Raw genomic sequence first — 16,423 nt, forward strand, 5'->3', positions numbered from 1 at the left:
TTAAACTCCCATATTGATAAAAATCGTACCAATAATAAAATTTTATTTTGAATATGTATCATAATATATTTCTTTAGACAGTAATATAATTGTACCACAGGTTACTTTATAAGTGTTTTTCTAGTGATTTGGTCAGAACTCAAATTTGACACTTTTTATTTATTAGTTCTGATACATATTTTTAACTTAAATTTGTTGTTTATAAAATAATATGAATATGATTTTTAATGATAAAGAATTAATGTTTTTGGTTTAAGAATTGATCTAAAAAACCAGTATTACATGTTTTTTTAATAATATTATTTAGCAGGTATATGTTTTTGCTATAGTTGATTAACTTTTTTTGCGGCTTGTAATATTATTTTGTTGGAAATAAACTTCATTAGATTTTTGAATTATTTATATGTAATATATAAATTATAAGCTAAATTAAAATATTTTTTTCTGCAAAGTCTTCTATATTTATAAATTTATTCATGATTGAATTTTTGTTAAATTCGATTCTTAGTGTTGAATTTGCGAACTCACAGCTAATATAACAATTATCTTAATGATTTAAAATGGAGTACGATTTGTAATAATACTTAAAAACAACAGTCCGTTAATAATATGTTTTTAAAAAAGTAGAGTTCAAATGCAGAAAAAACAACAAAACAAGATCTTAGGGCGTACTTGCTTAAATATCTTAAACTTGAATCTATTTTATGATTATGAAATAAAAACTTTTCACTACGTCTTTGAAAAGAGGCAAAAGCCATTGTCAATATATAGTTTCCTAGTTAAAGTTTAATAACGAAAGACGATTGCATAAACAGCAGCGATTCCGATTGAAATAATTTATAATTTTTTTAATTTTGAATAAATTTAAATAGAAAAAAATAAGCGTTTGTGTTATATTGGTCATTTTATTAATATTTTTATTGTATATTTGAACAGATCAACTAAATTTTTTATATAAATGCAAGTCATGAACAGTTAACTAAATATATGTATATATTTTCATAATTATAAACTACGGTCATAACTTAGGTGTTATTTATATTATTGTAAAAATAGGGATCTGTTGTAAAAACTATATGTGAAAATTCATATATGAAGTAGAGATAATAATATTTAATATTTTTTTTACAAACAACGAATCTTTTGTAAATATAATTTAAAACTTGCGGGACTTTTTACAATCTACAAATTTATACTTTGCAGTGAAAATTAAATTAGCTCAAAAACAAATTCCCACAGTTGGACGTGCACACTTGCGCGCCTAGGTAATAAATGTTCAGGCCGTATTGGGCCGACAATGGGCCACCTTTTTGACAATATGGCCGAAAATTGAAATGGCCGAGCGTCAGTTGGGCCGTTAGGGACCGGCCGTGGCCCGAATCGCGCCAATTGTCGAAAGTCGAACTTTATTCGTCCATAAAAAGCACTCCGACATTATATGAGCCAGGCTAAAAGACGGAGTGGTGCCCATTCAAATTCTGGTCGCAAACTCTCGGAAAACTAATAACTTATAATTTAGCAACGGTCACAGTAAAAGCAAGAGTGTTTTTTGGATTGTAGACGTTTCCTCTAATAGATTACAATTTCCTATAAGCACTATTTAGAGACAAGAAAACTCCAACGCGGCAGTGAATTTTCACTGAGCCTGGGCTACCACGGCCACGGTCCTAACCACTAGACCAGGGGAGGAAAAACATTTTTTTTCAGGAGCTATTTGGATATTAATAAATTCATCTGCGGGCCATTCAATATGATCATTTGTTTATCATGCATGAACACCAAAATTCTACAAAAACATCATTATTCTACGGCCGGCAACCGAGCGTAGCCCGTATCTTTTTACAGCCAGAGGTGTTTATAGTCAAAAATCATTACTCAATTATTAAATTTAATTTTTTGCCATGAAAAAATATTATTATGAATTGCTAAATTTATTGAACTTTGAGTCCTACCTGCGGTGGCCAACCCAAATGAGCTCACTGGCCGTATACGGCTCGTAGGCCGGAGGTTCCCTACCACTGCAATATATAATTAATCACGGGTAACAAAGTTATAGTGAATAAAAACTTACAATGTTATCTGATCAAACATAATTATTTAAAAAAAAAAAGGAAGCTCTGCCGCGACAGTGTTTTCTCACTGCCGTGACCAGGAGTCGAACCTGGGTTACCACGGCCACAACGTGGGGTCCTAACCACTAGACGATCACGGCTACCAGAGCTGGTGGTATAGCGTAAACAATCTTAGTATTTAAACGTTGGTTCAAGTCGAAATGATCTACTTTCACTCTTGGCATAATTTCAAGTATTCTTTGCTTTTGATAAATATCGATTGAAGTACTGCCATCTGTTGATGAGATGCTAAACTTTTTTGTACACGCATATGAAATGTAGGAGAAATTGATATTTTATAAGTTAATTAATAAAACAATATAAAATATATTTGTTTGTATTAATTAAATAATTAATTCATAATTTATGAGAAATATATTTGTAGGTTAACACATAAAATAAAAAAATACTGATACCAGCTGATAAGCGGGCTACTTAAATATAAGATAACAGCTGTATATATAAAATTTATCTATTTTGTAAATGTATTTAATTTGTTAATAATACAAAAAGTAATATATATATATATTATATTTATATCTATATCGTCGGTAGAATCTCAATTATAAAGAGAATAAAAACATATATATATATATAATATTTTAATTAAATGAAATAATTTTCAAGATGTGCATTTCCTAATATTTTTTTAAAAATAATAATTATATGGTATAAATAATATTTAATTAAACGTACATGTTTATATTTAATTATTTTCAATATTAATAAAAAATGCTATTTAATAAACAATCTTTGTATTATAAATTACAACTAAAAATATTTTTAAAACTTTAGTTACATAATTTGCATGCACGATGAATAATTTTTTATTTTTGATGAATTACTTTTTCCATCATATACGATGAATAAAATCATTCGTTACTAATTTTTTTCATATATTTAAGTATCTATTGATAACACAATAATAATAAAAATACGTTTAACTACAGAGGCACTATCATAAACAGAACCACTCATGATATCTTTTCTCTTTCGCTCGCTCGCGTGTTAAGTGACAAGAGTGAGTGAGAGATAAGTGTATGCAAGTGTACTCACTCACTCTCGTCACTTAGCACGCGAGCGAGCGAAACGGAACAAATCTCACAGACCCGTGTTTATAAATATACCAAACCAGATTCGTTCATTATTCATATTACATATTTAATACATTATACATGCATAGATACATCAAACAACCTGTGGTAGGTCTAGTGTTTTAAAATTTGTTGTAAAATCATTTGATGTTACTTGAAATACAAATATGTCAAAATAAAATGTATACTATATTCAATTAAACAAAAATATCTAATAACATTTTTTTATTACATATATAAGATTTCTTTGTTAGAAATGGTTTAGTGCTAAAAAATATTGGAAAGCTTCTCCCCTTTATGGTGACCTGTGATGTATTTCAGTTTATGTGATTCCGAAGGCAATTATCTTATCATAGTTGTGCGATGTACTGTTTTTAAAATTCAATTAGTAACTTTTTTTATCAAGCAAGATAAAGCATAAAAAAACACAAGCAATTTTTATTTCTCTATGGTTTTAATTGTGCTGCCCGGATTTTTAATATGATGAAATCAAAATCGTGCTACTCAGATATATTTGAAATTTCATCGTTTCTAGCTTCTTAATACCAAAACATATGTTGCAACCTATTTTTTTACCATAAGTTAAATATTAGCTAGGGAACTTAGTCTGATTTTACATGCTACATATTTGCGGTCTAAATTTTTTGTCACCTTAGTTTAAAACTATTCTTATCATTGCCTTTTTATAAACTAACTTTGCAAGTTTCCTCGACTACTTTGTTTTGAATGTAACTTTAACAATGAAACGTAAGTGCTGTTTTCCCTTTGTTCGTGGTGTTTTTATTTTTTTCTGTTACTTGTTCGTTCATATTTATTTCGGTCAAGTATTTTTTCGTAAATAATCAAAAACTCTATTACAAAAATCAGTCCATAAAAAATAACAAAAAAATCCATAATTTTTTAGTATTATAAAAGGATTGTACTAAAATATGTAGTTATAAAAAATATAAAAACACAAAATATTAAGAAGAAAAGTAGGTTGATGACAAAGCAACCTTTTCTTCTGATTGGTGTGGCAGTGACAGTATATTTTCTGAGCGGTGGTGGAGAAGCCGGCGGCGGGATATGTGAGTCCATGTTCGTATGTTGTCCGCGGGCGGCGGGCGTCTGCTGGTTACTGTCTTCTCTTCATCGGAGTTTAGGCTTATGTATACAGGGCTGCAAAGCTTGCTGACCAATCACAATTATGCAGCGATTAATTAATTAGAACGGCGAAATAGGTATACGCCTTCAGAAAGCGACATTCGTTTAATAAGAGCAAAATTCGTGTTATTTTTTCTATTTGTAACGAGGTTTATGTATGTAGTTCATCCTTTACGTCATGTTTTCTTGTTAATGAATGATTTTGGTCAAAATTTTGAGACAAAGACCCTTTCAAACTGTGTGTGTGCTCGCCACACAATTTTAGCTCATTTTGGATTAACGCAATGAAATATGAATGTATATTTCGAGTGAAATTGTACTTTACTTATTATAATTGATTTGAGATGTGCCTGTTGAAAATGTTGTTAAAATCAAAAGATATTTGACCTGAGCCGTGCGGGAAATTCCCGCTGGGTCGTCCTTATACTGCTGGCTTCTGCAATGAGCGGATGTGGAAGTAAGCCTACATTTAATGTTACGTACAAGTAAAATTTAAGTAACTACGCCGAGATGTATAACACTGTAAAAGCTTACTTATTAAAATGTCGTGAAAAGAACCGATACGGTGACACTACCTGAGAGTGTAAGAGATAACGCACGCTTTATCTCTTACTCTTGCATTATTTCACCAATCTATTTCTGGAATGTATGCAAACACACACAAAAATGTTTTGTTGCTACTTTCTGCACACAATGATCTATTTCTAAATTAAAAAAATAATAAATTTAAAAAAAATCGTATTGAAACGCGTTCCGGTCTTATAAAAATAAATTGGAACGACGCACATTGGGGCGAAAAGCTATAAATCATCTTAAAATTGAATAAATCCGAATCCAATATGTGTATCAATATGAAATTTTGTAAACAAGTTCTTGAATATATATTTTTTATGCTTTACTAAGATCATAATATAAACATGAAGTAAATATTAATACATTGAAAATATATTTTATAAACATAATGTTTTAATATATTCTTCTCAGAAATTTAATAATAAAACAGCAATAGTCGTTTGTAATATATTGAAAATAAAACATAGTACACATTAATAAATGTTGCAAGAACTAATAATAATAATAATAATATTTTGCGCTTTATAATATAATATAATCATAAGAAATACTGTAAAATTCGCATTAAGTAGAAGGCTTTAATCATTATTTAAAATAACAGATATCACTATAACAACTTATTATGATTTTATATCATTTGTTTTTATACAGAAAATAATTTTCTTATTAGTTATTTTTTAAATATTCGACAAAACGCAGGAAATTCAGGTAAGCTGTTTAAATGATTATTGTCAATATATATAGTTATATTCTGACCCTAATATTATCTACAGTGAGACACAGACTAATATAATGTGCATTGTTATAAATGGTATTACAAGCCTGTTTCTATCCATAAGGTACTCATTCAATGATAAAATATCATAAATTATCAAGCCTTGTTACCATTATGGCAGCTTCCAATTAGTAAAAAACAAATATTATAAATCTTTTCGCTTGCATCATGCTAGAAAATGTATGAAGATGTAATGCACATTCTCACATACAGTTCAGATCCATACATTTTCAGTAAAAGTATGGCTAAGGCACAATTTTTTTTGCAAGTAGAATCAGATAATACAATATGTATTTATAGAATGCAGTTATAATAATTAAAGAGAGACCTGAAGAAGCTTATAATTCACTTTTATAGAATATCATATAATACAAAACAAGCCATTAATATTTTCTTATAATTAATATTCAGCACGATTTCTTTTATTTTAGCTATATTTTAAGTTTAATTACTCATTTCGCAATATAAAATGACTCACATATATAATAACAAAATTCATTATTCACGTTATCTCCTACGATAAAAACAGTCATAAAATAGATAAGAGGGCTGATAACGACTCCTTCAAACAGTTTTATTGTATTAGTCTCGGTCTTTTCGCAGAACTAAACGTTGGTTTAAACTGTAACTAAAATTTATCACAAACCTTATACAATAAATTTTATTAATTGGTATTAATTTTGAGCTATTGTTTGTGTTGCAGTGATCGGTGTCGCTTTTTGTGATCAGTAGTGTTTCTTTGTGATCAAGAATGGCAGGAAAGGGCGACGGTAAAGGCGAAGGATCTGGAGTGGGAAAGTTGGAGTCGCAAATCTACTGCATCAAATATACTCTGTTCTGTTTCAACATAATTCTTTGGGTGAGTGCTTTAATTTCGTCGATGTTTCCAAACTTTTCGCATTAAACGGCAGGCGCGCACCCTCTGTATATAAATATATTTTTTTTATAATCAAACTTATAAGGCACCCGTAGTAACTTTCATTTTGATAAATAATTCATAACATCGTGATAAATTGTAGGCCCTGCGAGTATAAAAGCAACTCGGTACACCTGTGCAGGCCCTAAGAAGGTATATACGAGTGATTCATCACTGCTTTTACTTTACACTTTTTAGCTTAATTAGACAATTCGTCTGAATTATTAACGCGTAAATTTCGTAATAAACTGGTCTCATATTTATAAAAAAATACATATATTGTATAACCTATTAGTAGAACATTTTTATATAAAAACTTTTCCAGTCCCCATTCTGAAATAACCCACTTATTATTAAATATAGGTATATACTTGTAGGCAGCGCAAGTAAAGTGTTTAAGGGATGCCATGAAATAGTGCTTTTCTAACGTTAATAATAAATGAAGTACTTTAAAAGAGGCGCAAAGCATTTGAAACTTCTCTTAACAGTTTTCCAGACACCATGTGATCCCAATGCTTTAAAATGTGTACAGTTTCAGAGATATAAAAAAAATTATAACGCTTATTGTTATTGGTACCATAGAATTTTATATGCACTTGGCATATCCTTGATTTTTTTTAACACTATTATACAATGGTTTAACTTATAACTGTATTTTATAAGAAAGTTAATAGGAACTTTGATAAAAAATTATTCAGTTTATATTTAATTAAATTATTATTTTTTCATAATTATACATATATTTTCTCAATAAATGTATAAATTTTGAATAAAAAATTCTGGAATAACCCGAAATAAATATTCAAAAATCTTAATTTTTACTACAAAATTGGTGGTTCAGTTGAGTGTCAAAAATACCTTCTATTTTTTAAATATATAATATATGTAACAAAGTAGCATAATTATTGATTATTCTTTTTGCAAATTTTAAAACGATTTTTTTTCATTTAAACGTTTATTTAAATACGATAATTAATTTTACAGACATACTACCTATTATAAATAACACATATAACTGGCTCACAACCATTTTTATGTTCACAATTTAATAGAAATAAGACTATAAAACTAAATGTCAGTGGTTACAGTTACAGAGAAAAGAACTAAAAACCTTTCACAATCAAAGAAGAAGAAAGTAAAATATGGAAATTAAAGTATATTAAACTAATTTTCTGAAACCATTGATATGTGTATTACTTAGTCTTTATAGAATTTTGTGCTTATATATAAATTTAAAACTGTTTTTATTGTAGTCTTTGATACATGAGATTCGTGAGTAGTATTAATATTTTTATATTATTTTTATTGCTTTACTTTTGCTATATTGCAATTTAATAAAAATAGTATTAATGATGTTACTTCAAATAAGATTATTATACGCTGAGATTTATTGTTTTTAAATTATAATTTATTTTTTTGCGGTAAAATCAAAAATTGGTTTATGGGTCGCAATGAAAGTAGCCAAGTTCCTAGATGGTTTTTAAATTAAAATTTGTAGGTGTAAGCCCAGATATAAAACGCTAGATATTTATTCTACGTTACTGTCAGGTTCAATTTAGATAGGCAGTGTTGAAGTTTGTAAACGTTTTGCCAATACAGTTGATTTTGTTTTATTTTAGTTAATTTTTATTCTAATATACATCTCTCGAAATATTTACCAAAGTTTTTAAAAGAGTTTTGTAATTTGTTCGAGGTTGGTTAATTACCGTGAGTACTAGTTAAAATAAAAAAGCGTACCTAGATTATCGAATATTCTGTAATTTTGAATACTGTTAAAGTACAAAATAAAGAGAAACGGTCCGAGAAAACATCCTTGAGTAGCACTAGCTAGAATTTCACTCGGTGTCGAGGGTTTCAGACACAGCTTCTACTTCTGATGTATGAGCGTGTTATGAGCATAGCAGAGTTAAAAGCAGGCTTAAAGCAAGTTTGTTTTACGTCATTTTATGCTAAAACAGTTGCAGCTTAAATTATAACTTTATAGAAAACTATAAAAAACGTGCTTAACAATAGATTTATAATATAACGTAAACAAAGAATTCTTACTATTTTGTTATATGAAGCAGTGTCGATGTGTCTTAGAAAGTATTATAAATTTTACATGTTCAATGGCAGTTAGACTATTAAGTTTACTTATGTAGTAAGCAATAAAAAATATTTTTTATCATTTAAAATATTTTTTGCTTTTTATCTGAAGATATACGATTTAGATAATATAGTATGGTACATTGATAATACGCAATTTATTTTTATTTGTAAATATATTTTTAATACCAATAAACCTATTGTATTTTTCAGTTTGAATTAAAATTTAATTTAATTTAATAACGGTTTTATCGCTTTATATTATCACCCGGTCCAATTACACGCGGCTCTGATGCGCCCCTGTATCTGTTTTGCGGGCGCTTATCTCTGGGCCGTAAATTCGCCCACATGGGGGCCAAGACCCGTGGCAGCAGGAAATAACGTGTCTATACGTTTCTCAGTGTTGTTGTTCATCGATCCGGCCCTGTCTGTGTACACCACAGGTTCCAGCTCTTATCGTGTAATGTTTGTTTTGCGTGATAGCACCGCGCGACGAGTGATAAGATACCACTTGCCTTTTGTGTTGAAATCCCTTTTGGTCGGATGATCCATGCTTTTAACCAGTAACGTTATAATAACGCGTTTTAACATCGCGTGAATAACCAAAATACGTTGGCGTAATAAAGCAAAAAATGTTGCTCTTTAACCCTCGGCGATTCGAATCAGAGACGGTTTAAGGATGCTCCTGTTAATCATGAAACATTCTCGTTACACACTTGTCACGCGATCTGATAACGAATGGTTGTACAGAATGATTCATCACGAATGTTGCATTTGAAAAATCAACACTAAAAAACACATTTATTTAACGAATAATTAAGGACATGTAATACTTGTGAAAAGTATTCGGAATATTTTAAAAGATATAAATTGGTACCACTTAAATATAAATGCAAATTCTTATGCATTAAGTAAAGTTAAATCTATCTACCCAAATAATATTTTTTTTTGAATAAGATTTGTATTTGCTGTTTTCAAAATAATTAACACTATTTTGCTAGTGTTTTTCTTAAAAATATGGCATAGAAACCAAAATTGCAAAACACAAAGCTATAATTTTTATACTCCAATAATATACTTCTAAAATTAACTGACTTTTTAAAGTATCCTGATGACACAGTTATCATAGTTTTAACATAAATAAATCAATTGCTTTGTAAATACATTAAGTAAATTTATATAGCAATTTTCTTTTTTTGTGTAAATTGCTTTTGCATGTTTTCATAGATTATTTTATAAGTACTGTAATTTTATTGTCATTTCCAAAAAGTAATTTTTAGTTGATAATAAAATTGTTATAAATAAGTAACTTGCATTTATTTATATAATTTATATTTTCTGCAATATTTAATAATAATATAAAAGTTCTTACCATCATCTCACTAAAGTGACATCACATCTAGGAATATCAGTGTTGGAACGGGTAACGTTTTAATTTCACCATTTTTCGTAATATTATCAACTTCTATTGTCTTTGATATTAAAAACATATATTTCTATTTATTTTTAAATCTTATTGACTTTCAAATGTCAGCTAAATCCATTTTTGCATACATACATATGTTTGTATTATACTTTTAGTTATATTATTTTTTTCTGCTTACTGTGTGTATGCGGAGAAAAACTTAGGTAAGTCGTTGATAAAAAAATGGCGATATAGACGAATATTATCGATTTTTTTATATATGTATATATATTTTTATAACTTTATTCCAAACTCTCTTCTCAATGATTTTCTCTCGTTTCATATTCATAAACTTTTTGCCAATTCTAAAGATCGAAATGAGATTTTCTTTATAAGAGCCATATATCCTTTGAGAACGTATTTTATTTCAATAAATTGCTGTATTACTGTCAAACTTTTAAAAAGTTATTATTCTCTAGTCTTAAATTTTTAAATTTCTTTTTATAATAACTAATTATATTATATTTCCAGGTACATAAAACGTGAATATACCTGATTTATATTAATATAAATATTGTACAAAAATAAATGTGATACATATAAAATATTTTTTTAACCTATCATTAATACCGATAATAACGACTCCAAAGCTACAATGATAAAATATTGTTGATTTTGCAGTGTTACGATAAGATTAGGTAATGAATAAGTAGTGATAATCTAAGTGAGAACCAAATACATTATATTATAAATCATATTTTCAACAGAAAATATTTATTCGTCAGTAAATAAATATGAATATCCTTGTTTAGTCTACATTTAATATTATTTATTTTTATCAGTAGTTTAAAAAATACTACATGACACGTTTTATTTTTGCCATAACGAAGACAAGACATTTAAAATGAAAGTCAAATTACCAGGGATAAACCAGTGCTAGTCAGGTTTTTGTCTTAATCACATAAATACAGTATACTATCGATTATCCTAGCTATTATTGGAGAGAAAGGGCACATATAATTTAAGCATACGGCCAATCTAAACTAGCAATTTGTATTTGGTACTAAAATATGTATAACATAATATTAACAATACAGATTTTTTTTTTTTTATTTATATTCTCTCATCTCAATAATTTTAAAATATTAGTACAATCTATAAGATCAAATATATCGTTAAATTCAAAGTTATAACATAAGTCAATGTTAATATTTTCTTCACATGATTTCTTACTATCATTCCCTTTCCCTTTTGAGTAACCATAGAAATGATATCAGCATTTGAATTGCGATCAAACCACTTCCCGGTGGTTTTCCGATCAAAAAATTAAACTATTTAATAATCTGCATATTTCATATATATCACTAGCCTTAGTTTCTTCAAAATCCAACGTATCTATTTTCACGTTAGAATTTTTTTTCCCTACAATCCAACAACTAGCATTGTCTTTACTTTTGACTAAGTTTGTGCTATACCATGTATTTTGTTTTTTTGCAAGAGTTTTGACAAGACCAACGCGGTAAAACCGTTTCATTGATGATGTTACACTTTGGTCCATTGGTTAAATTAAATTTGTAGCATTATGCTTTTATTAACAATACTGCTTTCACAATATTGATACCATATAAATTAACACTATACCTGTAAATATATACGTAGCTCATTATTTTTACTATTATCTCAGTCTTGCATAATCTGAACTGGAGAGTCTTTCGCCACCGTCAGGGACGTGAGTGCAATGTAACAATGTTCTGGTACCGAGTGCTCCTTAATTGTCGCCAGGTGCCAAGACACGAGTACCCAAGCCACACTTGTGCATCTCTCCTTATTAGAGACTTAACTCATTATAAACTACGGCCCTGGCTGGAATTAAAATGTGCTTTGTTCGTTAGCTGGTCGGAACCCTCGACTATAATAACACCTCTCCGGTGAGCTCTAATGTGCGATTTTAATTGCGTGACTTACTCGCTCAAGATCTTGCCTCTGTTTGTATTGCCCATTTCTATAATAATATATTTAATATGAAAGTTTTACCATTTTGATTTATAATTTAATTTCTATTCAAAATTTACTCTTATTAGTAATTTACGCAGTCAGATAAGTAATTAACAAGTAATCTGGAAAATTACTTGAAACAAATAATCAGTTAGGCTATAAATTTCATCCGATAACCCTTTCGCGGTTTCGAGTAAAACGTGCTAGTTACGGAAGTTTATTTTAATGAAAATTTTCCAGCGTTCGTGCTCGCTTCACGTACAGTTATTAGGGATTAATTGAAGACAATGTAGGTGCCGTGAAGAATTTAATAACCCGACGTAACAGCACTTTAGCAAAAATTACAACCATGGATGGCCACTTTTCGGCAATATTACTAGGAGACCCGTCAAAATGTCAAGACAAATACTACCTGAGCTTCACATGCTATATCCCAAGTCACATTTTAATTATCTCAAATTTCAGCAAAAGCATAAAATCGTTTATTTTGCACCATGTAAATGCCTAAACGAGAGATTTTGCGCGTGTGTTTGGATTGTTATAGCAAATTTTCCGGGCAAAGCGTGTGAGCAAATAATATCGCTGTTGTTTGCCAGGAAGCGTTGTAATACATTATTATTTTAAATGAATAAACCGCTGTGTAAATTTTATTTTACAATCTCAACTTATAGATAATTATTTTGAGATATAAATAATATGCATACATTATTTTACTGTATAGCATAAAGCATTTAGAGATATATTGTCTTTAAAATTAGTATTATTTTGAACTCCATGTTTGTAATGATACTGTCAATATAAAAAAAAAAAAATATTAGATACTTTTGTGATGTTTTTAGCTATTTTTTACTACAAAAAATGAAAGCAAAAACTTTACCAAAACCTTTGCATTGCTTTTAGAAGTATCTTTAAGCGTTCAAAATGGCGTGGATATTTTAAAAATATATTTACAAGAGGAAGTATGAATCATATCAGTATTTTTATTATTGTGCCTTTTTGCCAAGAGTGTTGTGATACAACTCATTACATTTTGGGCATAGCGTCTACTATATGAAACACTTTTTAAAGTTGCTAAGGGGCGGTGTTAACAACCCGTCAATACTTTGTAACTATTGGCTGGGAGCTTTCGAGATCGCGTTCCTTATTCTTGTCATTATTACGATCTCCTACAGTTCCTAATCTATATGCGCAAAATGAGTAGTGAAAGTTAAAAAAAGCTTGTCAGTATTCAGATGATTGTTTGAATTTCGGTTTTATACGAGCTTCTAACGAGGTTCGTTTACCATTCGTTGGTCAAAGATTGTTTGCACTACAGCAAGCAATTTGAAAAACCAACGAATTTGTGAATAAAGGTCGTCTTTCTTCCTCAGTACTTTAACTATTCTTTCGTTCTTTTATTTTTCTTTTTAATAGATGCTATGTTTTTTGTAACAGGGGGGACATTTGGACTTTAGAAATGCTTTGGTGGCGCATGGCCAAAAAAGGTGGGGAAAACCTGCACTAGATTAAAAATGATAAACTTTTCGTTAGGAAAATTTAATGTATAGGTAAATTTAATAAACCTGGATGCACAACACTTCTTTGCTTGAAATGAAACTTGTTGTTTGTCTCTGACAAATCAGTATTATTTTAGTTGCTTTTAAAGTTTTGGTTCCTATTTATATTTTTTATTTTAATTGCTTAAATACGCATATTTGTGATCATGAAGTTGTATTTCACATCTTGATAACGTGATTATTGATATTTATTATCACTATCAACTCCATTATAAAGTTATATTACCTTAAATTATTTATAAATATTGAATTCATTAATTTAACGTGTAATATAAAAATATATTTTTTCCAAATATTATTTTTAAGATAAAGCAATATTACCGTTGAGTAGTCTTTTTTATTTGCCTTAAATCTATTTTTACCAATTTATAAAATTGAGAGAGCAGATTTATTGAACATAAATACCATCCTTTCTTGAATAGTTTTCAGCGAAATAGTTATTAAATCAGAATCTTGATTACTGATATAAGCTCAGTTTTAATACTGTTAAATATTTTTCCGACACTCAAACATGCAATCGATTACAAAACCCTTACAATTTTGTGTAACGGTTTCGTGGAAATGGCAGATCAGTTCATGAATAATCGATATTAAATAATTAACAACAATTTATTAATAAAAACTGTTGCTAGCTTAGTTCCTATTATATAATTATTATTTTGCTCAACTATTTAGACGTATCTAATACCATCACCCAAGACAAGGGTGGGCTATCGAACAGTGCATGCAAAGCACGACATAAATCATACGGACAGGGCTGCGAGCAGCGTTCCAGAAGTGTAAGAATTCGGCTCGAAATAGGGCCTCGGGCATAATTTATCTTTAAGACTACTACAAACACATGCTGGCGTTACATTCTGCTGAGTACCGGTGGAAAACTTAAACTGTTAGCGAGGATTTAGTGCAGCCGGCACATGCTTTTAATGTTTGGTTGTGGGTAAGGAACTTAGACATCGAGCCGGCTTGCAAGATGGTTACTTCTATATTTATCGACTGATGCTGCCGCTAAGAAAGAATCCTCGCTGTATCCTCTAGCCCGCTAATAGCTCTGTTTTCATAAGCAACGACCTAAAGCGGGTCTTTACTACAACGCCGATGCGGAGATAAATCATTTTTTTCTCCACCACTAAGCAACTTTGGACCATAAAAGAAAATTGTTATTCTGGCAAAAAGGCTCGGATTTATATACGGGGGAGGAACGATTATACGACCGCATAGTGGTTAATAACGATTTTAATATAAACCAAGAAAAATGCAAAAGCATACGTGACGTATGGTATTGCCGAGGATATGAGTTGCAGAACCTCATATTTATTTATTTTTTAAGGTGGTTGGAATATTAAAGCTACTTTATTAAATAGTTTTCAGTCCCCCTATATATTGACTTATGGCATACAGTTAAGATCTATTTCTCGTTACGTATATTATTTTTTTTTATTACTTTTAAAGTATGTATATCAAACATCTGTTTTAATTTAATTTAATTTTTATATTATTAATTTATAAACAAATATTTTTGTATAAAGCTGAAAATATTTATATACACAGCACTAGAAAATTCAATTCTAGCTTGAGTCATCTAGCTCTTGAAAGAGCTCGCCAAACACAAGCATGATTTTGTTTAGCTACGAAGTCAGATATGTTCATGTGACATGGTGGTCACGTTTTTTTGTTTGCACCATTATGGTATTTTTATCTCTGGGTGAGTTGAAGCACACCTTATGTAAAATATCGTACCTTTGCTCAATAGTCATTAAAATTTCTGTAATAAACATGCATAGTACAGATGTGACGGCAGAACTATTCCATAAGCACACAAACAGGAATCTTAAGTATTTGTTATTCTTTCTAAGCGTTTAGCAATATAAAAAGTTGCGATAAGTAGCAATTATATAAACTAATCGAGAATAGTCGTATTCAAAATACTGATCTTGTTGTTAGTCCATAAAATATATTTTAAAAGCAATAGTGTCTGTTCCAAAATTATGTTTATTTAAAAAATATATGTTAAGCAATCGTTTGTTGAAATTGCATTTAAGCACACCACCATAAATGTCAGCAATTTCAGTAAGCTGTGTCAATACATTTAAAACACAACCGTAAAAAAATATAGAGTGATATGATTACCCATCTTGATATTAATCAGTGAATGATTTTGATTATAGAAAATGATTATTTCGACATGTGTATATGTTTTATAAATGTGAACTACTATAGAGCTAGTTTTCTAGCTAAGTGAGTCAACTCACTCATTTCATAGAATTTTTGTAATGTGATTGTTATCTACATTTCTTATCTTGAATGGGTGTGGATCTGTTTGTCTTGACGTATCTTTAACAAAACTGTAATTCAAGCAATTCTTTAAATTATGAGCATTTAGACTTTGCTAATCAAATATTGTATTAATCTATTGAAGGCTATTTGACATAATAATTGAATGCAAAGTAAACATACATAGGTGTCTAGCCAGAAATTGGAATAGCATAGCGCTGCTACAGCGAGAGGGTACTGTAAACGTGACCAATTACTCCGACCGACCATTTCCTATCAACATCGTTAGCATAACCCTCTGCAGAGACAATAATCTTCTAGTTTGTTTAGCGAATAGTCACATATACACACATGTATAAATCACAGTATATGAAATACTCACACAGGATATGTGTGTATAATGACAGAAAGGAAACGAACGACTGGTAGAAGCGAATGCCCTCGCGAAAGACGCCATTAGTTTTTGCGCCAGGATGTAAAGAAGAAGTAAATGCAACAA

General features: G+C 29.5%; 1 protein-coding gene and 1 non-coding gene across 3 annotated transcripts in view; one reads left to right on the top strand and one right to left on the bottom strand.

The window, feature by feature from the left end:
• Positions 1–2,140: 2,140 nt before the first annotated feature.
• Positions 2,141–2,212, bottom strand: TRNAH-GUG (transfer RNA histidin (anticodon GUG)). Its single transcript has one exon. It is a non-coding gene; the product is annotated as a tRNA-His (tRNA).
• A 4,041-nt stretch (positions 2,213–6,253) lies between these two features.
• Positions 6,254–16,423, top strand: part of Tsp2A (tetraspanin 2A) — a 192,751-nt gene continuing 182,581 nt past the window's right edge. For both annotated transcript variants that reach the window (XM_088184276.1, XM_088184277.1), the window contains exons 1-2: positions 6,254–6,320; positions 6,400–6,555. In XM_088184276.1, the coding sequence (XP_088040402.1) occupies positions 6,448–6,555 (108 nt within the window). In that variant the 5' untranslated portion in view covers positions 6,254–6,320; positions 6,400–6,447. The remainder of the gene's footprint in view (positions 6,321–6,399; positions 6,556–16,423) is intronic.

Source organism: Plectrocnemia conspersa, unplaced genomic scaffold (genome assembly GCF_051122295.1).
Source record: "Plectrocnemia conspersa isolate PC_06_02 unplaced genomic scaffold, ASM5112229v1 ptg000004l, whole genome shotgun sequence".
Lineage (NCBI taxonomy): Eukaryota > Metazoa > Arthropoda > Insecta > Trichoptera > Polycentropodidae > Plectrocnemia > Plectrocnemia conspersa.